The 26613-nt window shown below is 54.3% G+C and overlaps 1 protein-coding gene across 1 annotated transcript in view; it reads right to left on the reverse strand.

The window, feature by feature from the left end:
* Window positions 1-10787, reverse strand: part of LOC114811267 (regulator of G-protein signaling 12-like) — a 35305-nt gene extending 24518 nt beyond the window's left edge. Inside the window, exon 1 of the mRNA XM_039911984.1 lies at window positions 9039-10787. Within this exon, the coding sequence (XP_039767918.1) occupies window positions 9039-10787 (1749 nt within the window). The remainder of the gene's footprint in view (window positions 1-9038) is intronic.
* Between the last annotated feature and the right edge of the window lie 15826 nt (window positions 10788-26613).

Consider the following 26613-nt stretch of genomic DNA (forward strand, 5'->3'; position numbering starts at 1 on the left):
CCGGGAGCCTCACGTGGGACAACCCGATTACCCCGTAATAATAATAATAATAATGTTGGTATTTGTTAAGCGCTTACTATGTGCACAGCACTGTTCTAAGAGCTGGGGGAGATACAGGGTCATCAGGTTGTCCCGCGTGAGGCTCACAGTTAATCCCCATTTTCCAGATGAGGGAACTGAGGCCCAGAGAAGTGAAGTGACTCGCCCACAGTCCCACAGCTGACGCGTGGCAGAGCCGGGAGTCAAACCCATGCCCTCTGGCTCCCAAGCCCAGGCTCTTCTGTATCTCCCCCAGCGCTTAGAACAGTGCTCTGCACATAGTAAGCGCTTAACAAATACCAACAAGTGGCGGAGCTGGGATTAGAACCCAGGTCTTTCTGACTCTCAGGCCCGAACTCTAGCCACTATGCAAGACTTCTTCTCTCTCTACCTGATCCTCGCTCAACTTTCCGACCTCCCTCCCCACAAAGCAGCATGAGCTGGGAGTCGGAAGGCCGTGGGCTCTAACCCCAGCTCTGCCCCTGGTCCGCTGGGTGACCTTGGGCGAGTCACTTCACTCCTCCGTGCCTCGGTTCCCTCATCTGTAAAATGGGGATTAAGACCGTGAGCCCCGTGGAGGACGCAGACTGTGTCCCACCTGCTTATTTACATCTTCCCAATCGCTTAGCACAGGGCCTGGCACACGGAAAGCACCTAAATGCCACAAACAACGACGGCATTAAAAAATAATAATAATAATAATAATAATAATAATACACTGAGAGAGCATAGGATCTGGGGAGAAGAGAGTGAAACGGGGAAGACCTCCTAGATGAGCCGAGATTTGCTCGGATCCACCCCGGCTCTTCGTACAGTGCCTGGCACTTAGTGGAAAGAGCCCGGGCTTGGGAGTCAGAGGTCACGGGTTCAAATCCCGCTCTGCCACTTGTCAGCTGTGTGACTGTGGGCGAGTCACTTCACTTCTCTGGGCCTCAGTTCCCTCCTCTGTAAAATGGGGATTAACTGGGAGCCTCCCGTGGGACAACCTGATGACCCTGTATCTCCCCCAGCGCTTAGAACAGAGCTCTGCACGTAGTAAGCGCTTAACAAATTATTAACCGATATCATCATTATTATTATTATTAATATTAGAAAGGCTCCGTGAAGTTGGGGAGGGCTGTGGCTAGTTTTCTGCTTCTTTTCGTTGCCCTCTCTCAAATCTCTGCTCATTTTAAATCGAGCAGGCTATTGATGCCTGTTTATTTGTTTTTCATTCATTCATCCAATAGTATTTATTGAGCGTTTACTCTGTGCAGAGCACTGGACTAAGCGCTTGGAATGGACAGTTCGGCAACAGATAGCGACAATCCCTGCCCGTTGACGGGCTTACAGTCTAATCATAATGTTGGTATTTAAGGGCTTACCATGTGCAAAGCACTGTTCTAAGCGCTGGGGGAGATACAAGGTGATCAGGTTGTCCCTCATGGGGCTCCCAGTCTTCATCCCCATTTTCCAGATGAGGTCACTGAGGCCCAGAGAAGTGAAGCGACTCGCCCACAGTCACACAGCTGACACGCGGCAGAGCCGGGATTAGAACCCATGACCTCTGACTCCCCAGCCCGGGCTCTTTCCAGTGAACCACGCTGCTTTCGCTGTCTCTCTCCCCGCTTCTAGACCGTGAGCCGGATGTGGGCCGGGACTGACTCTCTTGATTGCTGAATTGTACTTTCCAAGGCCTCAGTCCAGTGCTCTGCACACAGTAAGCGCTCAATAAATACGACTGAACGAATGAATGATTCACTGAGCTCCCCTCACTCCCAGACTGAGCTCCCCTTTTCCCTCTGCTCCCTCTACCCGCCCCCCTTCACCTCTCCCCAGCTAAACCCTCTTCTCCCCTCTCTCCCTCTCCTCCTCCCCCTCTCCCTTCCCCTCCCCTCGGCACCGTACTCGTCCGCTCGACCGTATACGTCTTCGTCACCCTATTTATTTTGTTAATGAGATGTACATCGCCCCGATTCTATTTATTTGCTATCGTCTTAATGAGATGTTCATCCCCTCGATTCTATGTATTGCCCTTGTTCTCGTCCGTCCGTCTCCCCCGATTAGACCGCGAGCCCGTCAGAGGGCGGGGACCGTCTCTATGTGTTACCGATTTGTCCACTCCAAGCGCTTAGTCCAGTGCTCCGCACCTAGTAAGCGCTCAATAAATACTACTGAATGAATGAACGGATGAGTCTTTCTTTTCTTTCCCCTCCATTCTTTTGGGTCCCGGGGTCATTCTGCTTTTGTCTTTGATTTGGCTTTAATCCTGGGGTCCTTTGGGTCTGTAGAGGGATTGTGATCAGACTTTCTGGAGATTGCCGGCCTATTTTAATACTTCCTCCCATTGTATAACTGCACTTTTTGTACTCTGGGTTTAGGTCAGTTGAAACCCACCCCCACCCTGGGGCTGTGTGATGGCCCCCCCGCTCTGCTCGCTAAAATCCATCCATCAGAGCACTATACTAAGCGCTTGAGAGACTACAATATAACAGAGTTAACAATAATAATAATGTTGGTATTTGTTAAGCGCTTACTCTGTGCAGAGCACTGTTCTCAGCGCCGGGGGAGACACAGGGCAATCAGGTTGTCCCACGTGGGGCTCACGGTCTTCATCCCCATTTTCCAGATGAGGGAACTGAGGCCCAGAGAAGTGAAGTGACTTGCCCACGGTCACCCAGCTGACAGGTGGCGGAGCTGGGATTCGAACCCGTGACCTTCTGACTCCCAGGTCCGGGCTCTATTCGTCATATTGGGCTGTTTCATTCAATCAGCTGTCCCTCCTATCTTACTGCTGAGAAGCAGTGTGGCCTAGTGGCTAGAGCCCGGGCCTGGGAGTCAGAAGGTCGTGGGTTCTAATCCCGGCTCCGCCGCTCGCCTGCCGTGTGGCCTTGGACAAGTCCCTTCACTTCTCCGTGCTTCAGTTCCCTCATCTGGAAATTGGGGATCGAGACTGTGAGCTCCACGTGGGACAGGGACTGTGTCCAGCCTGATCCGCTTGTATCTCCCCCAGCGCTTAGTACAGTGCCTGGCACATAGGAAGCGCTTAACAAATACCATCATTATTATTATTATTATCTCCTACTACATCCCAATCGGCTCGATTCGATCCCCTATCGCCAACCTACTAACCGGACCTCAATCTCATCTCTCTTGCTACTGAGTTCCTGTCCCCTCCTCACCTGGAACTGCCTCCCCCTTCATTTTTTCTAATTGTACTTAATAATAATTATTATGATATTTGTTAAGTGCTCACTGTGCGCCCGGTACTGTACTAAACCCTCGGGTGGACACAAGCAAATCGGGTGGAAAACAGTCCCTGTCCCAGAGGAACAGCCTCTATCGCTGGCCAACCCTGGGCACTGCTGAGCTGCCCTCCTCCCTCACCGAAAAAGGGGGACGGGATGATAATCATTATTATGGTATCTGTTAAGCACTTACTATGTACTAAGCGCTGGGATGGATACAAACAAATGGGGTGAGGCAAGTCCCTGTCCCACGTGGGGCTCCCAGTCTTAATCCCCATTTTCCAGATGAGGTCACTGAGGCCCAGAGAAGCGAAGCGACTGGCCCAAGGTCACACAGCGGGCGAGTGGCGGAGCCGGGATTAGAACCCACGACCTTCTGACTCCCGGGCCCGGGCTCTAGCCACTAGGCCACGCTGCTTCTCCCGTGCACCCCAAGTCCCTTCCAAGGCTGCGCCTTCCCTCCCCAACCCCGACGATGAAGCTCGGCTCACCCACGGCTCCCGAGCCACTCCTGGGATGTCCAGACCACGGTTCAATCAATCTTATTTTTGGAGCGCTTACTAGAGAAGCAGCGCGGCTCAGTGGCCCCGTCTCCCTCCCTCTGCTCTACCCCCCTCCCTGCCCCACAGCGCTTGTGTCTATTTGTACGTATTTATTATTCCAGTTATTTACATTACTGCCTGTTTATTTGTTTCGATGTGTATATATCTACAATTCTATTTATTTATATTGATGCCTGTTCACTATTTTTGTCCGTCTGTCTTCCCCGTTCTAGACTTTGAGCCCATCCATGGGCAGGGATTGTCTCTCTTTGTTGCTGAATTGTACTTTCCAAGCGCTTAGTACAGTGTTGCGCACACAGTAAGCGCTCAATAAATATGAATGAATGAATGAATGAACAATAAACAGACACATTCCCTGCCCACAATGAGCTTTACAGTCAAGATGATAATACTATTCGTTCAATAGTTTTTATGGAGCGCTTACTTTGTGCAGAGCACTGGACCAAGCGCTTGGAATGGACAAATCGGTAACAGGTAGAGACGGTCCCTGCCCATTGACGGGCTTACGGTCTAAGCGGGGGAGACGGACGGACGAGAACGATAACAGTAAATAGAAATAAATAGAATCAAGGGGATAATAAATAGAATCAGGGGGATGAATAGAATCAATAATGTTGGCATTTGTTAAGCGCTTACTACGTGCCAAACACTGTTCTAAGCGCTGGGGTGGATACAAGGTGATCAGGTTGTCCCACGTGGAGCTCATAGTCTTAACCCCCATTTTACAGATGAGGGAACTGAGGCCCCGAGAAGAGAAGTGATTTGCCCAAAGTCACACAGCTGACAGGCGGCGGAGCCGGAATTAGAACCCTTGACCGCTGACTCCTAAGCCCGGGCTCTTTCCACTGAGCTACGCTGCTTCTCTATGAGGGGAGGCCGACATATTTAAAACATTACATAAATTACAGACATAAATAAATAACGGACATAATTTGTCTCCTGTGTGACCTAGGGCAAGTCACTTCACTTCTCTGGGCCTCAGTTACCTCTTCTGTAAAATGGGGATGAAGACTGTGAGCCCCACGTGGGACAGGGACCGTGTCCAACCTGATCATCTTGTATGTACCCCAGCGCTTAGAACAGTGCCTGGCACATAGTAAGCGCTTTCCAAATACCATTAAAAAGAAAATTATCGGTTTTGTGTAAACTGTGAACCCGTGAACCCATTAAGTGGGGTGGGATTCTTTCTTGCCCAAGAGGCAGACGGTAAGTTAGCATCCTCTCAGAGGACCAAGTATTCCTATTTCCAAAACCCACAATGCCAATTTGGGAATTTCTTCCTGTTGCCAACGTGGAAATCCCCAGGGAATTCCCAGCTCCGCTCTGTGCTACTGGCCCATCACCAGCTCCCCCGTGCACATCCACCGGGGAACGACCAGAGACCCAGAGTCAGGAGAATTTTGAGAGAGGCCAATTCCACATTTTAAACCAACTCTCTAACTGGCCTCGGTGCGACCCTTCGGACGGGGGAACGCTCCAGGCTTGGAAGCAGTTGCTTCCTCCGCGGTCTCCACCTGTAGACTTCTCTCCCTCTAGACTGTAAGCTCGTTGCGGGCGGGGAATGAGGCTTCTATTCTTCTGTTGCAACATCATCATCATCATAATTAACAAATAATAATAATAATATCAAGCAAAAACTCCTCACTCAAGGCTTCGAGGCTCTCCATCACCTTGCCCCTTCCTACCTCTCCTCCCTTCTCTCTTTCTCCTGCCCACCCCGCACGCTCCGTTCCTCCGCCGCCCGCCTCCTCGCCGTCCCTCGTTCGCGCCCGTCCCGCGTTCGCGCCCGTCCCGCCGTCGACCCCCGGGCCGCGTCCTCCCGCCGTCCCGGAAGGCCCTCCCTCCTCACCTCCGCCAAACTCGCTCTCTTCCCCCCTTCAAAGCCCTACTGAGAGCTCACCTCCTCCGGGAGGCCTTCCCGGACCGAGCCCCCCCTTTCCCTCCGCTCCTCCTCCCCTCCCCATCGCCCCGACTCCCTCCCTCTGCTCTACCCCCTTCCCTTCCCCACACCACTTGTGTCTATCTGTACATATTTATAATTCTATTTATTTATATTAATGCCTGCTTACTTGTTCTGAGGTGTATATTGATATCTCTAATTCTATTTATTCTATTGATGCCCGATTACTTGTTTTAATGTCCGTCTCCCCCCCTCTAGACTGTGAGCCCAGTGTGGGCAGGGATTGTCTCTGTTGCTGTACTGTACTTTCTAAGCGCTTAGGAGAGTGCTCTGAAAACACTAAGCGCTCAATAAGTACTATTAAATGAATGAGTGAATGAATAATAATAATAATAATGGTATTTGTTAAGCGTTTACTATGGGCCAAGCACTGGGATACATAAAAAGGTCATCGAGTTGTCCCACGTGGGGCTCACGGTCTTAGTCCCCATTTTACAGATGAGGTCACTGAAGCTAATTTCGGGGCATGCTTTTAAAGAAGTCTAAAATAATAATAATAATGATGATGGTATTTGTTAAGCGCTTACTATGTGCCAAGCACTGTTCTAAGCGCTGGGAGAGATACAGAGTCATCAGACTGTCCCTCGTGGGGCTCACAGCCTTCATCCCCATTTACGGATGAGGTCACTGAGGCACCGAGAAGTGAGGTGAATTTCCCAAAGTCACACAGCGGACAAGTGGCAGAGGCGGGATTAGAACCCACGACCTCCGACTCCCAGGCTCAGGCTCTTTCCATTCATTCGTTCGTTCAATCATATTTATTGAGCGCTTCCTGTGTGCAGAGCACTGTACTAGGCGCTTGGAAAATACAATACAGGAACAGACAATCCCTACCCACAACGGGCTCACATTCTAGAAGGGGCGAGACAGACAACAAAACAAAAGAGAACAAGGATCAATAGTATCAATATTCATTCATTCATTCAGTTGTATTTATTGAGTGCTTACTGTGTGCACAGCACTGTAATAAGCGCTTGGAAAGTACAATTGGGCAGCAGATAGAGACCATCCCTCCCCCACAACGGGCTCAGGGTGTAGAAGGGGGAGACGGACGACAAAACAGAACAAGTAGACGGGCATCAACGGCATCAAAACCATTTCCAATAAGGCACGCTGCTTCTCTAAGCGCTTAAAGAGTACAGATCCAAGCGAGAAAGTGACGCAGGAGGGAGGGAGAGTAATAATAATAATAATTATGATATTTGGTAGGCGCTCACTATGTGTCAGGCACTGCACTAAGCACTGGGGTGGATACAAGCAAATCAGGTTGGACACAGTCTCTGTCCTACGTGGGGCTCACAGTCCTAATCCCCATTTACAGATGAGGTAACCGCGGCACAGGGAAGTTAAGTGACCAGCCCAAGGCCACACAGCGATGGAGCTGGGATTCGAACCCAGGATTCGAACCCATGACCTTCTGACTCCCAGGCTCGCGCTCTATCCACTACACCAGGCTGGTTCCCGATAAAGAAGCGCGGCCTAGTTGAAAGAGCCTGGGCCTAGGAGTCTAAACCCGGCTCCGCCACCCTCCTGCTGTGTGACCCTGGCCAAATCACTTCGCCTCTCTTTGCCTCAGTTCCCCCGTCTGCAAAATGGGGATCCAATCCCTGTTCCCCCTCCTATTTAGACTGGGAGCCACCTGGGGCTAATCATCTCTCTACCCGAGAGCTTAAAAGAGTGCCTGGCACATAGTGAGCGCCTAACAGATACCGCAGAGATTTGTAATTATTACCGGGGGGATGAGGACTGATTGTCCCCGGCCCCTTCCTAGCCCGGGAAGAAGCCACGATCCGGGCACCCTCCCACAGACTTCTTGGGAAGACCGTGACCTCACTGCGGGCAGGAATTGTGTCTCTTTATTGCCGTATTGGATTTCCCCAAGCGCTTAGTACAGCGTTCTGCACACGGTAAGCGCTCGATAAATACCAATGAATGAATAGGGGGCCAAGCCTGTCCCCCCCCAGCTCACTCCTGGACGGCAGGGCCTGTTTCCAGAATCCCCACCCCGACTAGTAGATTTATACTTACTGAGTGCCTACGGAGGTGCAGAGCACCGTATTAAGCGCTTGTCCAAACACTTCTAAAACAGAAGGCCTCATCTTTCCATCCAAACCCTGGCCTCCCGCTGACTTTCCCAGCTCTGGAGACAACGCCACTATCCCCCCCCCGCCAGTCTCACGGGAATCTCTCCCCGTCTACACTGCAAACGCGCTGCCGGCAGAGAACCTGTCTGTGTATTGTTCTGTTGTACTCTCCTAAGCGCTTAGTACAGTCCTCTGCACACAGTATGAGCTCGATAAATACGACTGAATGAATGGAGGGATCGGGGTGGGGGAGAGAGAGACGGAGGAAGAGAGAAGGGGGAGGAGAGGGGAAGACAGAGAGGGGAACAGAGGAAACGAGATAGGGGAAGAGAGGAAAAGGAAAAGAGAAAGAGGAAAAGAGGAAGGGGATGAGAGGGAAAGAGGAAAAAGGAGAAAGAGGGGAAGAGAGGAAAAGAGAAAAAGGAAAAGAGAAAGAGAGGAAAAGAGGAAGGGGAAGAGAGGGAGAGAGGAAAAAGGAGAAAGAGGGGAAGAGAGGATAAAAGAAGAAGGAAAAGAAAAAGAGGGCAAAAGAGGAAGGGGAAGAGAGGAAAAGAGAATAAGGAAGAGAGAAAGAGGACAAAAGAGGAAGGGGAAGAAAGGAAAAGAGAAAGAAAGGAAAAGGAAAGAGAGAGAGGGGGAAGCCGCGGGACCTAGTGGATAGGACCTGGGTTCTAATTCCACCTCTACCCGTTGTCCACTGTGTGTCCTTGGGCAGCTCGCTTCACTTCTCTGGGCCTCGGTGACCTCACCTGTCAAACGACGACCGTGCGCCCCGCGTGGGACAGGGGCCGTGTCCAACCCCTTACAGAAGCAGCGCGGCTCAGTGGCCGGAGCCCGGGCCTGGGGGTCAGGAGGTCACGGGTTCTAATCCCGGTTCCGACCTCGGGCGAGACACTTCACCTCTCTGGGCCGCAGTGACCTCACCTGGAAAAGGGGACCGTGAGCCCCACGGGGGACGACCCGGTGACCCCAGCGCTCAGGACGGGGCTCGGCACGTAGCGAGCGCTTATCCAATACCGTCGTTATGAATCTTCTTCTGATCGCCCGTATCCACCCGGGGGCTCGGAAGAGTGCTTGACCTGTAGCGAGCGCCTGACAACGACCATCGTGAGGAGAGAGGAGAAGGGGGCGCGAGGGGAGGGCAGGACGGCGCGGGCGGCCTCACCTTTTTGTCGTCCTTGGCCTTGCGGACGTGGCGGTGGGGGCCGAAGAGGTTCTGGCCGGCAAAAGCCCTCCTGGGCCACTGGTGCTTCGGCCCGCCGAGCTGGGGGGCGGCCAGGCCCCCGCCGTCCAGCCGGTAGCGGTCCGCGGGGATCTTGCTCATGGGCGGGGGCAGCGTGCCGCAGTTGACGCTGGACCAGCCGTCGGTGGAGTCGGTGTAGGACTCCTGGTCGCTGGCGGGGCCCGGGGGCCAGTCCCGGAGCCCGCGCCCGGGCGGCCGGCGGGGCCCGGCCAGGGGGCCCGGCCCGGCCGGCCCCAGGGGGCTCCTCCGGGGCGGCGGCTCCGTCTCCCGCGGGCCCCCGGCGGCGGCGGGCGGAGGCGGGTGCTTGCCCGGCGGGCCGCCGAGGTCCACCACCAGGACGCGGTTGCCCTTGTCCTCCGGGTGGAAGTTGCCGATGCCGCTGTCGCTGCTGGTGCTGTTGTTGTGGTGGGGGGCTTCGGCGTCCCCCCGGGGCAGGGCCCGGGCCCGCACCCCCTCGATCAGCTCCCCCATGTCCCGGTAGAGGACGGACACGAACTGCAGGACGGGCAGGGAGGACGGGGGGAACTCCAGGCAGCCGTCCGTGTCCGGGTCGGCCGTGCAGCGGAAGCCGAAGCGCCGGGCGATGCCGCGGTGGACCTGGTGGGCGAACAGGTCCGGGTCGACCATGAAGACGTGGCAGGAGGTGCGCAGGTCGCCCGGGTCGTCGCGGGGGCCGGCGGCCGGCCCGGCCCCGCCGTCGCCGGGCTGCACGGTCACCAGGCCGAAGAAGCGGCGGTCGTCGGGGCAGACGGCGCTGAAGGCCAGCTTGTCGGCCGGGTAGGCGGCCACGGCGGGGCCCGGCCGGTCGGCGCACAGCTGCACGCGGTCGTGCAGGACCCGCAGCAGGACCAGGGAGTGGACGCGCTGCTCGGCCCGCAGGCGCCTCATGCAGCCGCGGATGGCCTGCAGGCTGTCGTGCTCCACGTTGGAGCCGGTGGACGGCAGCTCGATGGAGCCCAGGTAGCCCACCACCATGGCCACGTTGAGGATGCCCGCGTCCAGCCGGGCGGCCTCGGGCCCGAACACCGCGGCCTCCTCGTCCCCGTCCCCGTCCTCCCCGTCCGCGGCCGGCCCGGCCTCGGGGAAGGAGCGGGAGGCGACGACGGGCTCGGGCCCGCGGTCGGCCCGGGCGGCGGCCGACTCGGACAGGGAGCGCCGCTCGGGCCCGGCCCGGGCCCGGGGCTCCGGCCGGTCGAACAGCAGGCCGAAGATGCCCCCCGCCCGCAGGTCCTCCACCACCCTCTCGGCCCGGTCGATGCCCAGGGCCCTGGAGTCCAGCCGGGGCTTCGGCCGGCCGGGGCCGTCGGCCGGCCCCGCTTCCTCGTCGCTGGAGCCCGAGCCCGGCGGCGGGGCCCGGCCCTCCCCGACCACCAGGCGCAGGAGGCCGGAGCACTTGCCCACCAGCTTGACCACGTCCTCGTGCGAGGCCTTGCGGACGTTGATCTCGTTGACGCCCAGGACGCGGTCGCCGGGCCGCAGGCCCACGTGGTCGGCCGGGCCGCCGGGCACCACGCGGCTCAGGACGCAGGGCCCCTGCCCGGCCAGGGTGAAGCCGTAGCCGCCCCGGCCCCGGGCCACCTCCACGGTCCGGACCCGCGGGCCGGGCGGAGCGGCCGGCCGCCGTCTGGCCCCCGCCGCCGCCGCCGCCGCCGCCTCCCCGGGCCTGTACATGGCTCGGGAGGCCGGGCCGGGGCCGGAGGCGGTCTCGGGGGCCCCCGGGCCGGGGCGGGAGGCGGCTTCGGGGGGCTCCGGGCCGGACTCTTCGACGGCGCTGAAGCGGGGACCCGTTGCCCTCACGCGCTGAGGCCCTGAGGGGAGAAAGAGCGAAGACGTCGTCACCTCCTTGCCCCTCTTCTGGACCCGCACCCGAGAAGCGGCCTCGGGGAGTGGAGACAGCCGGGGCCTGGGAGTCGGAAGGATGTGGGTTCTAATCCCAGCCCCGCCGTCTGCCGGGTGACCCCGGGCAAGGCGCTTTACTTCTCGAGGCCTGGGTTCCCTCATCCTCCCCCTCCTCCTCCTCCTCCCCCGAGCGAAGCAGCGTGGCTCAGTGGCAAGAGCCCGGGCTTTGGAGTCAGAGGTCGTGGGTTCGCATGACGGCTCGGCCACTCGTCGGCTGTGTGACTTGGGGCAGGTCACTTCACTTCTCGGTGCCTCAGTTCCCTCATCTGGAAAATGGGGATGAAGACTGTGAGCCCCACGTGGGACAACCTGATTCCCCCGCGTCTACCCCAGCGCTTAGAACAGTGCTCGGCACATAGTAAGCGCTTAAAAAATGCCAACATTATTATTACTGAGCTCACCTCCTCCTCCTACTGAGCTCACCTCCTCCGGGAGGCCTTCCCGGACTGAGCCCCCCTCCATTTTCTTCCGCTCCTCCTCCCCTCCCCATCGCCCCGACTCCTTCCCTCTGTTCTACCCCCCACCCTGCCCCACAGCACTTGTGTATATTTGTGCATATTTATTATATTAATGGTGAGTATAGAACTATAATTCTATTCATCTCTTTTGATGCTAGTGCTGCCTGTCTACTTGTTTTGTTTAGACACGAATTGTCTCTATTTGTTGCCGAACTGTACTTCCCAAGCGCTTAAAACGATGCTCTGCACACAGTAAGCAGCGTGGCTCGGTGGAAAGAGCCCGGGCTTGGGAGTCGGAGCCGCTCTCTCTACAGTACCCGTTTCTCCCGCACCAAGCCAGTGCTGTAGGCCTCCTCATTTGGTAGGAGAAACTTAAAGACCGTAAAAAAATAAAATAAAATAAATAAAGCAAAATAAAAAACCTGCCTTCCTCAGGAAGAGGCCTCCCAGTAGCTGATCCTCTCAGAAACTGTCACCTTTCCAGGGACCGGATCCGGGTCTAATTCAATCGATCGATCCATCCTATTTAGTGAGTGCAGAGCACTGTACTAAACGCCTGGGAGTGTACAGTATAGCAGAGCCGGAAGACCCATTCCCGGCCCACAACAAACTTCCACCCGTTTACTCTTTCCCACAGCATTCAGTCATTCGATCGCATTTTTTGAGCGCTTAGCGTGTGCAGAGCACTCTACTAAGCGCTTGGAAAGTACAAATCAGCAATAAAGAGAGACATTCCCTGCCCACACCGGACCTGCGTGACAGAAAAAGAGGCACTTACCACAGTGCTCGGCACAAAATCAGGACATGATAAATGTCACTCCTACTAACTCTAACAGAGTTGGTGCTCCGCACACAGTCAGCGCTCAATAAATACGACCGGATGAATTGAATGAATTGGTAGACACGTTCCTTGCCCACAAACCCCCACCTCTATACTCTTTCCCAGCATTTGCCACAGTGCTCTGCACGGAGTAAGCACAATAAACGCCATTAACGCTACCACGAGGAGTCTTTCCCCTGCTTGTCCTGAACAAAAACACCCTCGATACTATCCCAGAACCACCTCCCGGAAATACATCGACAAAAAGTCCATGCTTAGCCCACCTGACCATCGCACACATTCATCAGTGTGGAAGAAAGACAACTTGTAAATAATAATAATACGCTTGTTAAGGGCGCACTATACGCCAAGCACAGAAAAGCAGCATGGCTCAGTGGAAAGAGGCCGGGCTTGGGAGTCGGAGGTCGTGGGTTCGACTCCCGGCTCTGCCGCTTGTCAGCTGTGTGACTGGGGGCGAGTCACTTCACTTCTCTGGGCCTCAGTTCCCTCATCTGCAAAATGGGGATTAAAACTGTGAGCCCCACGTGGGACCACCTGATCACCTTGGATCCCCCAGCGCTTAGAACAGTGCTTGGCACATAGCAGGCGCTTAACAAATACCACCATTTATTTCATTTTATTTTTACTCAGCACTGGGGTGAATACGAGATAATTCGGTCCCACGTGGGCCTCACAGTCCTAACGGTGCCCTCCGCATGGGAAGCGCTCAATAAATGCCACTGATGACGTCGATGAAGTAGAAGGGAGAACTGAGATCCAGAGAATCGATCGTATTTTGTAACCTATTTATTTTGTTAATGAGGTGTCCATCCCCTTGATTCTATTTATCGTGATTACGTTGTCTTGTTTTTCTCCATCCGTCTCCCCCGATTAGACCGTGAGCCCGTCATTGGGCAGGGACGGTCTCTATCTGTTGCCGAATTGTCCATTCCGAGCGCTTAGTAGAGTGCTCTGCACCTAGTAAGCGCTCAATAAATACTATGGGGTGAATGAATGAATTTATTGCCCGCTTCCGGAAAAGTTCGCCGACTTGCCTCAGGTCACACAGCAGGTTAGTGGCAGGGCTGGGATGATAATGATAATTAATAATAATTATGCCATTTGTAAAGCGCTTACTATGTGCCAGGCACCGTACTAAACGTCCACGCAGGCCGACGCTCAAGACTCTAGATCTTGGACAATTCACTCCAACCCGTCCTTTCTTTAATTAAATTCCCAATCCGGTCACTCTTCCCAACAAACGTCACGGGCCCGTTTCGAAGCAGAGTCACGGGTCGTCGTCTGGATTTCCAATTTGAGGACGATCCGTCACCTCTCATTAAACGTATTAGATTTCTATCCGCGTCTCCGCTCCGAAGCGCTCGATAGAGTCTATTAGAGCTTCACGTGGGGCTGCTATTGTCCGTTGTTTCGATAATCGTGCTGCCATTTAAAATTTTCTCTCACCGCTCTGTCAATAAATGCTGTTTTCCACACTGTCCATCTGGAATAATAATTATAATTAAATACTAGTCCGCCAATTACCACTGCATCCTGTCTATTTTTAGCAGTTGAACTGCCCTACCGCATTTAACGGGGATGGTGGGGTTCCGAAAACGCCGACGCTGATAAGGTTTTGAGGAATTGGAGAGAAAAATCCGAAATCGCCAGATGAGAAGAATAATTATGGGGTTTTTTTAAGCGCTTCCTACGTGCCACGCACTGTTCTGAGCGCTGGGGTAGGTACGAGGTCATCAGGTTGTCCCACGTGGGGCTCACAGTCTTCAACCCCATCAACCGAGGCCCAGAGAAGTGAAGTGACTCGCCCACAGTCACACAGCTGACAAGTGGCAGAGGCGGGATTGGAACTCATGACCGACTCCCAAGCCCGGGCTCTTTCCACTGAGCCACGCCATTATAAGACTAATAATAATAATGTTGGTATTTGTTAAGCGCCTACTATGTGCCGAGCACTGTTTTGAGCGCGGGGGGAGATACAGGGCCATCCGGTTGTCCCACGTGGGGCTCACAGTTTTCATCCCCATTTTCCAGATGAGGGAACTGAGGCCCGGAGAAGTGAAGTGACTTGCCCAAAGTCCCACAGCTGACAGGTGGCGGAGCCGGGATTAGAACCCACGACCTCTGACTCCCAAGCCCGGGCTCTTTCCATCGGAGACGTTTTCCGTTTCGCAGATCGGTGGTGATCAAACGGACCGAGGCGGCCTCTTAGACCAGAAGCCTGCTCGGAGACTGATTACGTGGTTCTCCCCAACCGCTCCGACACCCCGATGTCCCCAAAACCCCAATATCCCACCTCCATCGCTCCCCTGCCAGCAAAATCTCCATCTCTAGCACAGTGCTCTGCGCATAGTAAGCGCCCAATAAATCCGACCGAATGAACGAATGGAGCCCCATAAAAACCCATCAGCCAAGTACAACATTTATCAATATACCTAGAAACCCCCCTCAGCACCCTTTATGCGAAGAGCCGCGGTGCGGCCCAGTGGATAGAGCCCGGCCCCGGCAGTGGGAGAGACCTGGGTTCGAGTCCCGGCTCCTCCATTTGCCTGCTGGGTGACCTGGGCCGAGTCGCTTCACTTCTCCGGGCCTCACTTCCCTCCTCTGGAAAATGGGGATTAAGACTGTGAGCCCCATGGGGGACGGGGATTAGGTCCAACCTGATTATCTAGTGTCTACCCCGGTGCTTAGGACAGTGCCCGGCACATAGTAAGCGCTTAATAAATACCTTTTTTTTTAAAAAAAAAAAAAGAAGAAAAGAGAATCGAAAAGGTTTTAGCCAGCGGGGGGTCGGGAGGGACGAGGGGTCCGGCGGGGTGATTGGTCAGCAAGTTGACGATAAGCCGGGCTGTCCGTTATTACTATCAATAATAATAATAATAATGTTGGTATTTGTTAAGCGCATACTATGTGCGGAGCACTGTTCTAAACGCAGGGGGAGATACGGGGTCATCAGGTCGTCCCACGTGAGGCTCACAGTTAATCCCCATTTTACAGATGCGGTAACTGAGGCTCGGAGAAGTGAAGCGACTCGCCCACGGTCCCACAGCTGACAAGGGGCAGAGCTGGGATTCGAACCCATGGCTTCTGACTCCCAAGCCCGGGCTCTTTCCACTGAGCCACGCTGCTTCTCTTATTATGGTACTTGTTAAGTGCTTACTAGGTGCCAAGCACCGTTCTAAGCGCTGGGGTGGATAAGTGCTTAGTAGCCTAAGCGCTCAACAAACGCGACTGAATGAACGAATGAATACAAGTCGATGGGCCCGGCTCACGTGACGCTCGCCCTCTTCATCCCCGTTGGACAGATGAGGTGACTGAGGCACGGAGAAGTTAAGAGCCTTACCCACGGTCCCACAGGGGCAGAGTTGGGATTCGAACCCAGGTCCTTCTGACTCCCAGACCCGCTCTCTATCCACCAATGAGCCACGATGCTCCTCCATCCTCCTCTCGTCATCGCTTCGATGCCCAGCCCTGCTCCACGGCACTTAGGGACACATCGATCAGTCGATCGTATTTATAATAACAATGTTGGCATCTGTTGAGCGCTTACTCTGTGTCAGAGCCCTGTTCTAAGCGCTGGGGGAGATACAGGGTCATCGGGTTGTCCCGCGGGAGGCTCACAGTTAATCCCCATTTGACGGATGAGGGAACTGAGGCCCAGAGAAGTGAAGTGACTGGCCCACAGTCACACAGCTGGGATTCGAACCCATGACCTCTGACTCCCAAGCCCCGGCTCTTTCCACCGAGCCACGCCGCTTCCCTTAACCTCTCCTGGCCTCAGTTCCCGCATCTGTAAAATGGGGATGAAGACTGTGAGCCCCACGTGGGCCAACCCGATTACCTTGGATCTACCCCAGCGCTTAGAACAGTGCTTGGCACATAGTAAGCGCCTAACAAATACCACCAGTGTTATCATTCCATCCAAACCCTCTCCTCCCGATTCATTTATTTAGGTATTTATTGAGTGCTCACTGTGTGCAGAGCACTGTACTACGTACTTGGGAGAGCACGGTACAGAGTTGGTAGACGTTTTCCCGGCCCCACAACGAGCTGACAGCCTGAAGGACGCGCAACTAAGTCCGGGCGCTTAGTGCAGTGCTCTGCACGGAGTAAGCGCTCAATAAATACTATTGAATGAATGAATGAGCTTTCCCATCCCCGTAGACACCACCACCCTCCCCGTCGCGCAGGCCAGCAATCTTGCCTTTACCCTTCCTTCGTTCCTTCGCTCATTGGGTCGTATTTACTGAGCGCTTACTCTGTGCAGAGCACTGCCCTAAGCGCTTGGGAGAGCAGGGTACCCCAACAGAACCGACTCATTCCCTGCCCAAATCCATTCCAATCCAAACCGTTCACGGCTGTGAAGTGTTTAAGTCCAAGAGTTGCACATCTATGCTCCCGTAATGTTGGCATTTGTTAAGCGCTCACTACGTGCCGAGCACCGTTCTAAGCGCTGGGGGAGATACAGGGTCATCGGGCCGTCCCACGGGAGGCTCACGGTTCATCCCCATTTGACAGATGAGGGAACCGAGGCCCAGAGAAGCGAAGTGACTCGCCCACAGTCCCCCAGCTGACAAGTGGCAGAGCCGGGATTCGAACTCATGACCTCCGACTCCCAAGCCCGGGCTCTTTCCACTGAGCCACGCTGCTTCTCTACCTCAGACACACAACCTTATTATAACAACGATGTCGATGGTATTTGTAAGCGCTCACTACGTGCCGAGCACCGTTCTAAGCGCCGGGGGAGATACAGGATGATCAGGTCGTCCCACGTGGGGCTCACAGACTCAATCCCCATTTGACAGATGAGGGAACTGAGGCCCAGAGAAGGGAAGTGACTTGCGCAAAGTCACACGGCCGACGCGTGGCCGAGCCGGGATTCGAACCCACGACCCCCGACTCCCAAGCCCGGGCTCTTTCCACGGAGCCCCGCTGCTTCTCTAACCAGTGGCAGCGAAGAGTCACGACCTGCTGCTTTCAATCTGCGGCGGGGCCTGAGATTGCCGCGTGCTGTCCAAGTTCATTCCTTCCTTCCTTCATTCAACGGTATTTACTGAGCGCTCACTGCGTGCAGAGCACTGGGCTAAGCGCTTGGAACGGACGATTCGGCTACAGATAAGTTCAGGGTCTAGGCTGCAGGTGGTAACCCTTGCTAAATTGGTCTCGGGGGCAGCGAGGGAGAAGATGGAGAGTTACGTGCCGCCGCCCAACCCTCAAGGACGATCAGTTTTCAAGCAATTCGCAATTGAGAAAAGCAGCGGGGCTCGGCGGAAAGAGGCCGGGCTTGGGAGTCGGAGGTCGTGGGTTCGAATCCCGGCTCGGCCACGCGTCGGCCGTGTGACTTTGCGCAAGTCACTTCCCTTCTCTGGGCCTCAGTTCCCTCATCTGTCAAATGGGGATGAAGTCTGTGAGCCCCACGTGGGACGACCTGATCGCCTTGTATCCCCCGGCGCTTAGAACGGCGCTCTGCACACAGTAAGCGCTTAACAAATACCACAATGTATTTATTTTCTTTTTTTCTTGATTTGTATTCCCCCCCAGTGCTTAGAAAGGTGCTTTGCGCAGAGTAAACGCTTAACAAATACAGCGTGGCTCAGTGGAAAGAGCCTGGACCTGGGAGTCAGAGGTCTTGGGTTCGACTCCCGGCTCCGCCACCTGTCAGCTGTGTGACCGTGGGCAAGTCACTTCACTTCTCTGGGCCTCAGTGACCTCATCTGTCAAATGGGGATTGACTGTGAGCCTCACGTGGGACGACCTCATTATCCTGTATCTCCCCCAGCGCTTAGAACAGTGCTTTGCACATAGTAAGCGCTTTAACAAATACCAACATTATTATTATTAATTTAAAAAATCTAGGATTTGATCTACCATAATTCCCAAGCCTTCAAACAGCTATTTCTTCAGTAGGTTGTTTACAACTGAGCTGCACAGTTGTACACCGAAGGATGTGACTATCCCAAAGCCACGTTACAACCTAAGCGCACAGCAAAGAGTCATTAATGATGATCATGATAATTCTAGTATTTTTCTGAGCGCTTACTATGTACCGAGCACCGTTCTAAGCGCTGGGGTAGATCCAAGGTGGTCCCACGTGGGGCTCACGGTCTCCATCCCCATTTTCCAGATAACTGAGGCCCAGAGAAGTGACTTGCCCAGGGTCACCCAGCTGACAGGCGGCGGAGCCGGGATTAGAACCCACGACCTCGGGCGCCCCAGCCCGGGCTCTTCCCACTGAGACACGCCGCTTCTCCGCAGCGTCGTCTGCTGCGTCGTTCCGGGTTTTGGCGGCGTTACCTGGGTACAGATTAATTCTCCGGAGGAGATACTAATGCTGGGAAAGGTCCCGGGAAAAGGCGGAAGAGGCGGATAACGGAAGAACCGTTAGAAAGGCTGCGGAGGACGGCGGACGACGGAGAAAGTCTATCCGTGGAGTCGCCGTCCGTTGGAAACGACTCGCCGGCACTTAATAATTAATAGATTCCCGCCCGGGTATTAAATTCCCTCCATCCGTTTGTTGCTAGAAGTGAATTAGCACAGCCAGGAGACGGAGGTTGGAGAAAATACTGATAATGATGGCATTTGCTAAGCGCTTACTAGGTGCAAAGCACTGTTCTAAGCGCCGGAGAGGATAATAATTCATTCAATAGTATTCATCGAGCGCCTACTACGTGCAGAGCACCGTACTAAGCGCTTGGAATGGACAAATCGGTAACGGATAGAGACGGTCCCTGCCTTTTGACGGGCTTACGGTCTAATGGAATAATAATAATAATACTGGTATTTGTTAAGCGCTTACTATGTGCAGAGCACTGTTCTAAGCGCCGGGGTATACAGGGTGATCAGGTTGGCCCACGTGAGGCTCACAGATGAGGGCACTGAGGCCCAGAGAAGTGAAGTGACTTGGCCACGGTCACACAGCTGACAAGGGGCGGAGCCGGGATCTGAACCCGTGACCTCTGACTCCCTCTTTCCACTGAGCCACGCTGCTTGGTGATCAGCTTGTCCCACATGGGGCGCGCAGTCTTCACCCCCATTTTCCAGATGAGGGAACTGAGGCCCAGAGAAGGGAAGTGACTCGCCCACCGTCACACAGCTGACAGGTGGCAGAGCCGGCACTCGAACCCATGACCTCTGACTCCCAAGCCCCGGCTCTTTCCACTGAGCCGCGCTGCCTCTCTAAAGGATGGAATGAGTTGCGGACGAGTCGTCGCGTGCAGGGAGGGTGTCTGTTTCATCCGGTCCATCGTTCCGCCGTATTTATGGAGCGCTTACTGTGTGCAGAGCACTGTATTAAATTCACTCATTCACTCGATAGCATTTATTGAGCGCTTACTATGTGCAGAGCACTGCACTAAGCACTCGCGAGAGACAATGACATTGCCGGCCCGTAAGAAGCTCACAGTCTAGAGTGGATAGATAAATAGATAAAATCACTGATGTGTACTTCAGGGCGAATTGCACTCTCCCAAGTCATTCATTCAGAACGTGGTATTTCCCCCCCAGTGCTTAGAACAGCGCTTGGCACATAGTAAGCGCTTAACAAATACCATCATCATCATCACCATCCTCACGACCTTGTATCTCCCCCAGCACTTGGCACGGTGCCGGGCACGTAGTCAGCGCTTAACAAGGAGAAGCAGCGCGGCTCCGTGGAAAGAGCCCGGGCTGGGGAGTCAGGGGTCGTGGGTTCGAATCCCACCTCCGCCACCTGTCAGCTGTGGGACTGTGGGCCAACCACTTCACTCCTCTGTGCCTCAGTGACCTCATCTGGAAAATGGGGATTCAGACCGGGAGGCTCACGTGGGACAACCTGATCGCCCTGTGTCTCCCCCAGCGCTTGCAACGGTGCTCGGCACACAGTCGGCGCTTAACGAATACCAACATCATTAAATGTTGAGAAGCAGCGTGGCTCAGTGGGAAGAGCATGGGTTTTGGAGTCAGGGGTCATGGGTTCGAATCCCGGCTCGGCCACTTGTCGGCTGCGTGACTTTGGGCGAGTCACTTCACTTCTCGGTGCCTCCGTTCCCTCATCTGTAAAATGGGGATGAAGACCGGGAGCCCCACGTGGGACCACCCGATTCCCCTGGGTCTCCCCCAGCGCTTAGAACGGTGCTCGGCACATAGGGAGCGCTTAACAGATACCAACATTATTAAATACCCTCATCGTCACCATCCTCATAACCTTGTATCGACCCCAGCACTTAGAACGCTGCTGCTTGGCACATAGTCAGTGCTTAACAAATACCATCATCCTCCTCCTCCTCGTGCCCTCGTCTGCTGTGTGACTTTGGACGAGTCACTTCACTTCTCTGGGCCTCAGTTTCCCCATCTACCAAATGGGGATCAAAACCGTGAGCCCCAAGTGGGACAACCTGCTCACCTTGTATCTCCCCCTGTGCTTAGATCAGTGCTTGGCACATAGTAAGCGCTTAACAAAAACCATCATTATTATTATTAAGCGGCGGAGCCGGGATTCGAACCCACGACCTCTGACTCCCAAGCGCGGCCTCTTGCCCCTGAGCCCCGCTGCTTCTCTGTGGGCCTGTGCTGGGCGCAGGGGAGGTTTGGGGGGCACGTTCCCCATCCCTGCCCCTTGGGCCGCCGACCTGGGGGGGCTGGGCACCAACGCGCCCGCTGCACGCGTGCACCCGCCGCTGGTCCTGCACCGCTCGGGAGGAGGAGCCCGCACCGGGACGTCAGAGGTCACGGGTTCGAATCCCAGCCCTGCCCCTTGTCAGCTGGGTGACCGGGGGCGAGTCACTTCACTTCTCTGGGCCTCAGTGCCCGCATCTGGAAAATGGGGATGAACCGTGAGCCTCCCGCGGGACGACCCGATGACCCTGCATCTCCCCCAGCGCTTAGAACGGTGCTCTGCACGTAGGAAGCGCTTAACAAATCCCAACGTGATTATTATCTTCTGAATGGAGGGCGGGAAAGACGGGAGCTTCAAACCCCCGTGCCCCGAACCCAACCCAACCGGACCCCGCCGAGCCACCCGGCCTGCAAATCCACCCTGAACGGCAGGAAATGTCACCGTTTATGGCTGCAATGTCCTCTCCCAAGCGCTTAGCACAGTGCTCTGCACACGGTAAGCGCTCGGTAAATACGACTGATTGATTGAATGCACGGCTACGTCCTTAGCTGTCATTTATTTATACTGTGTCTATATCTCTAATTCTATTCATCTATATTTTATTCATTCAATAGTATTTATTGAGCGCTTACTATGTGCAGAGCACTGTGCTAAGCGGTTGGAATGGACAGATGGGCCACAGACAGAGACAGTCCCTGCCCTCTGGCGGGCCTACGGTGGAAAGAGCCCGGGCTTGGGAGTCGGAGGTCATGGGTTCGAATGCCGGCTCGGCCGCTTGTCAGCTGGGTGACTGTGGGCGAGTCACTTGACTTCTCTGGGCCTCAGTGACCTCATCTGGAAAATGGGGTCAAAGACCGTGAGCCCCACGTGGGACAACCCGATTCCCCTGTGTCTCCCCCAGCGCTTAGAACAGTGCTCGGCGCATAGTGAGCGCTTAACGAATACCAACATTATTATCATTAATCGGGGGAGACGGACAGATTTATCTATTTATGGTAGACTTGTTTTGTTGGCTGTCTCTCCCTCCTATTCATACATTCATTCATCCGATCGTATTTATCGAGCGCTTACTGGGTGCGGAGCACTGTGCTAAGCGCCTGGAAAGTACAAGCGGACAACAGATAGAGACCATCCCTGCCCGCCGACGGGCTCACGGTCTAGGAGGGGGGAGACGGGCAACGAAACAAGTAGTCAGGCATCGCTACCAGCGAGATCAATAAAATTACAGACCTCTACACGTCATTAATAAAATAAATGGAATGATAAATAGGCACGTATATATATATATATATATGCACAAGCGGTGTGGGGAGGGGAAGGGGGAAGAGCGGAGGGAGGGAGTCGGGGCGACGGGGAGGGGAGGAGGAGCGGAGGGCTCGGGCCGGGAAGGCCTCCCGGAGGAGGTGAGCGCTCGGGAGGGCTTGGAAGAAGGGAAGAGAGGTAACCGTGAGCCAGTCGTTGGGCGGGGATCGCCTCTATCGGTTGCCCAATTGTCCTTTCCAAGCGCTTGGTACAGTGCTCTGCGCACAGTAAGCGCTCAATAAATAATAATGGTGGCATTCGTTAAGCGCTTACTATGTGCCCGGCCCTGTTGTAAGCGCTGGGGGAGATCCGGGGTCATCAGACTGTCCCCCCGTGGGGCTCACAGCCTTCATCCCCATTTACGGATGAGGTCACTGAGGCACCGAGGAGTGAGGTGAATTGCCCAAAGTCACACAGCTGACAAGTGGCGGAGGCGGGATTAGAACCCACGGACCTCCGACTCCCAGGCTCAGGCTCTTTCCATTCATTCGTTCAATCACATTTATTGAGCGCTTACCGGGTGCAGAGCACTGTACTAAGCGCTTGGTAGATACAATACGGGAATAGACATAGGATCGAATGAATGGATGAACGAATGAATTCAGATTCCTCTCTGCCTCCCCCGGATCTCTGGCCCGTAAGCTCGTTGCGGGCACGGAACGTGTCTCTTTACTGTTGTACTGTCCTCTCCCAAGCGCTTAGTACAGTGCTCCGCACACAGTAAGCGCTCCATAAATACGATTAAATAGATGAAGGAGCGCGTGCACAGTACAGTAAAGTTAGGAGAGACACACGCCGACATCCCGCAGAGCAGCCCGCTGCGGGCAAATCTGCCATTTATTGTTTTCTCTTAATGTCTGCCTCCCCCTCTACTAATAATGATTGTGTTCGTTAAGCGCTTACTATAATAATAATAATAATAATGTTGGTATTTGTTAAGCGCTTACTATGTGCCAAGCACTGTTCTAAGCGCCGGGGTAGACACAGGGGAATCGGGTTGTCCCACGTGCGGCTCCCAGTCTTCATCCCCATTTTACAGATGAGGGAACTGAGGCACCGAGAAGTGACGTGACTTGCTCACAGTCCCACAGCTGACAAGTGGCAGAGCTGGGATTCGAACTCATGACCTCTGACTCCAAAGCCCACCGTTCTAACCGCCGGGGTAGAGACGAGGTCAACGGGGTCGTCCCCCGTGGGGCTCCCGGTCTTCATCCCCATTTTCCAGATGAGGGAGAGGAGGCCCAGAGAAGTGAAGTGACTTGCCCAAAGTCATTCACTCATTCAGTAGTATTTACGGAGCGCTTACCACATGCAGAGCACTGTACTGAGCGCTTGGAATGGACAAGTCGGCAACAGATAGAGACGGTCCCCGCCCTCTGACGGGCTCACGGTCTGATCGGGGGAGACGGACGGACGAGGACGATGGCGATAAAACACACGGCTGACCAGCAGCGGAGTTGGGATTCGAACCCATGACCTCTGACTCGCAAGCCCGGGCTCCTTCCACTGAGCCGCGCTGCTTCTTCTCTTGCCTGCTGTGTGACCTTGGGCAAGTCACTTCACTCCTCCGGGCCTCAGTTCCCTCATCTGGAAAATGGGGATGAAAAGCGTGAGCCCCGTGTGGGGCAGGTGCTGGGTCCAACCTATCTTGCATCCACCCAGCGCTTAAAACAGTCTCTGATACATAGTAAGCGCCGCCCAAACACCCTCATTGTCGTTACTCCATTTAATTGTATTTATTGAGCGCTTACTACGTGCACAGTCCCGTACAAACCGCTGGGAGAGTCGCTTCTCGGGGCCTCAGTTCCCTCATCTGTAAAATGGGGATTGAGACTGGGAGCCCCACATTCATTCATTCACTCAACGGTATTTACTGAGCACTCACTGTGCGCTGAGCACTGGACTAAGTGCTTAGAAAGTACAACAAAGCAATAAAAAGAGACGATGCGTGGCTTAGTGGAAAGAGCCCGGGCTTGGAAGTCAGAGGACCTGGGTTCTAATCCTGGCTCCGCTGCTTGTCAGCTGTGTGACCCTGGGCAAATCACTTCACTTCTCTGGGCCTCAGTTCCCTCCTCTGTCAAATGGGGATGAAGACTGGGAGCCCCGCGTGGGACAACCTGATCGCCTCGTATCCACTCCAGTGCTTAGGACAGTGCTTGGCACATAGTAAGCGCTTAACAAATGCCATTATCATTATTATCATTAGAACGGTGCTTGGCACCTAGTTAGTGCTTAGCGAATGCCATCATTATTATATCATTAGAACGGCGCTTGGCACATAAGCAGCGTGGCTCAGTGGAAAGAGCCTGGGCTTTGGAGTCAGAGGTCATGAGTTCGAATCCCGGCTCTGCCCCTTGTCGGCTGTGTGACTGTGGGCGAGTCACTTCACCTCTCTGGGCCTCAGTGACCTCATCTGGAAAATGGGGATGAAGATTGCGAGCCCCACGTGGGACGACCTGATTCCCCCGTGTCTCCCCCAGCGCTTAGAACAGTGCTCGGCACATAGTAAGCGTTTAACAGATACCAACATTATTATTATTATTAAGATCTTAACAAATGCCGTTATTATTATTATTCGAAGAGTGCTCTGCACATAGGAAGCGCTTAACAAATGCCATCATTATTATTATGATTAGAACAGTGTTTGGCACATAGTACACGCTTAACAAATGTCAGCATTATTATTATCATTAGAAGAGCGCTTGGCACATAGTAAGCGCTTAACAGATGCCAGCATTCTTATTATCATTAGAAGAGCGTTTGGCACATAGTAAGTGCTAAACAGATGCCATCATTCTTATTATCATTAGAAGAGCGTTTGGCACATAGTAAGCGCTTAACAGATGTCATCATTCTTATTATCACTAGAAGAGCGTTTGGCACATAGTAAGCGCTTAACAGATGCCATCATTCTTATTATCATTAGAAGAGCGTTTGGCACATAGTAAGCACTTAACAGATGCCATCATTCTTATTATCATTAGAAGAGCGTTTAGCACATAGTATGAGCTTAACAGATGCCATCATTCTTATTATCATTAGAAGAGCGTTTAGCACATAGTAAGCGCTTAACAGATGCCATCATTCTTATTATCATTAGAAGCGCGTTTAGCACATAGTAAGCGCTTAACAGATGCCATCATTCTTATTATTAGAAGAGCGTTTAGCACATAGTATGAGCTTAACAGATGCCATCATTCTTATTATCATTAGAAGAGCGTTTAGCACATAGTATGAGCTTAACAGATGCCATCATTCTTATTATCATTAGAAGAGCGTTTGGCACATAGTAAGCGCTTAACAGATGCCATCATTCTTATTATCATTAGAAGCGCGTTTAGCACATAGGAAGCGCTTAACAGATGCCATCATTCTTATTATCATTAGAAGAGCGTTTGGCACATAGTAAGCGCTTAACAGATGCCATCATTCTTATTATCATTAGAAGAGCGTTTAGCACATAGTAAGCGCTTAACAGATGCCATCATTCTTATTATCATTAGAAGAGCGTTTAGCACATAGTATGAGCTTAACAGATGCCATCATTCTTATTATCATTAGAGGAGCGTTTAGCACATAGTAAGCGCTCAGCAAACGCCCCCAGCATTACTATGATTAGGAAGGGCGGGTCGGGTCCGTTCCTGTGGGGCGCGATCCGGTCCGGTCCTTGGGTTGGGCGTGGGCTCGGGCTCCGGCTCCGGCTCCGGCTCCGGCTCCGGCTCCGGCTCCGGTCCGGTCCGTTGTGCGGATCCGGTCCGGGCGTTGCCTTTGTCCCGGGCCGCAACCTCCCTCCGGGACCGGACCGGATCGAACCGGACCGGACCGGACCGGGCCGCCGCACTCACCTCCTCTGCGGCGCGCTCCGCTCCGCTCCGCTCCGGCCCGATCCAGTCCGGCGCTCCGGCCCCGCCCGCCCTCCCTAGCGACGCCGAGCCCCGCCCCCCGGCGCCGCCCGTCGCCCGGGAGACCGGCGCGTCGCTAAGCGGGGGCCCCCCGCCCATTGGCTGCGCCGCCCGTCACTCACAGCCCGCCGGCCGGGCGGGAGGGGGCGGGGGCGAGGACTACGACTCCCAGCAGGCGGCGCGCCGCCGCCCACCATCCCGCGCGGCGCTCCGCTCTACGGGCTTCGCTTCGCAGCCCCTCCAGAGGGGGGCGGGGAGAGGGGGGGGGAGGAGCCTCGGCCTGCGCATGCGCCGCTTTCTCTTTTGGCGCCGTTATTCATTCATTCATTCATTCATTCATTCATTCTGACCGTTCATTCGTTCTGATTGTTCATGCCTTCTGACCAGGCATTCATTCATCCTGATCATTCATTCATTCAAACCAGTCATTCATCCATTCGTTCATTCTGGCCAGTCATTCATTCACTCTGATCATTCATTCATTCATTCTGAACAATCATTCAAT

Source organism: Ornithorhynchus anatinus, chromosome 4 (genome assembly GCF_004115215.2).
Source record: "Ornithorhynchus anatinus isolate Pmale09 chromosome 4, mOrnAna1.pri.v4, whole genome shotgun sequence".
NCBI classification, from domain to species: Eukaryota; Metazoa; Chordata; class Mammalia; order Monotremata; family Ornithorhynchidae; genus Ornithorhynchus; species Ornithorhynchus anatinus.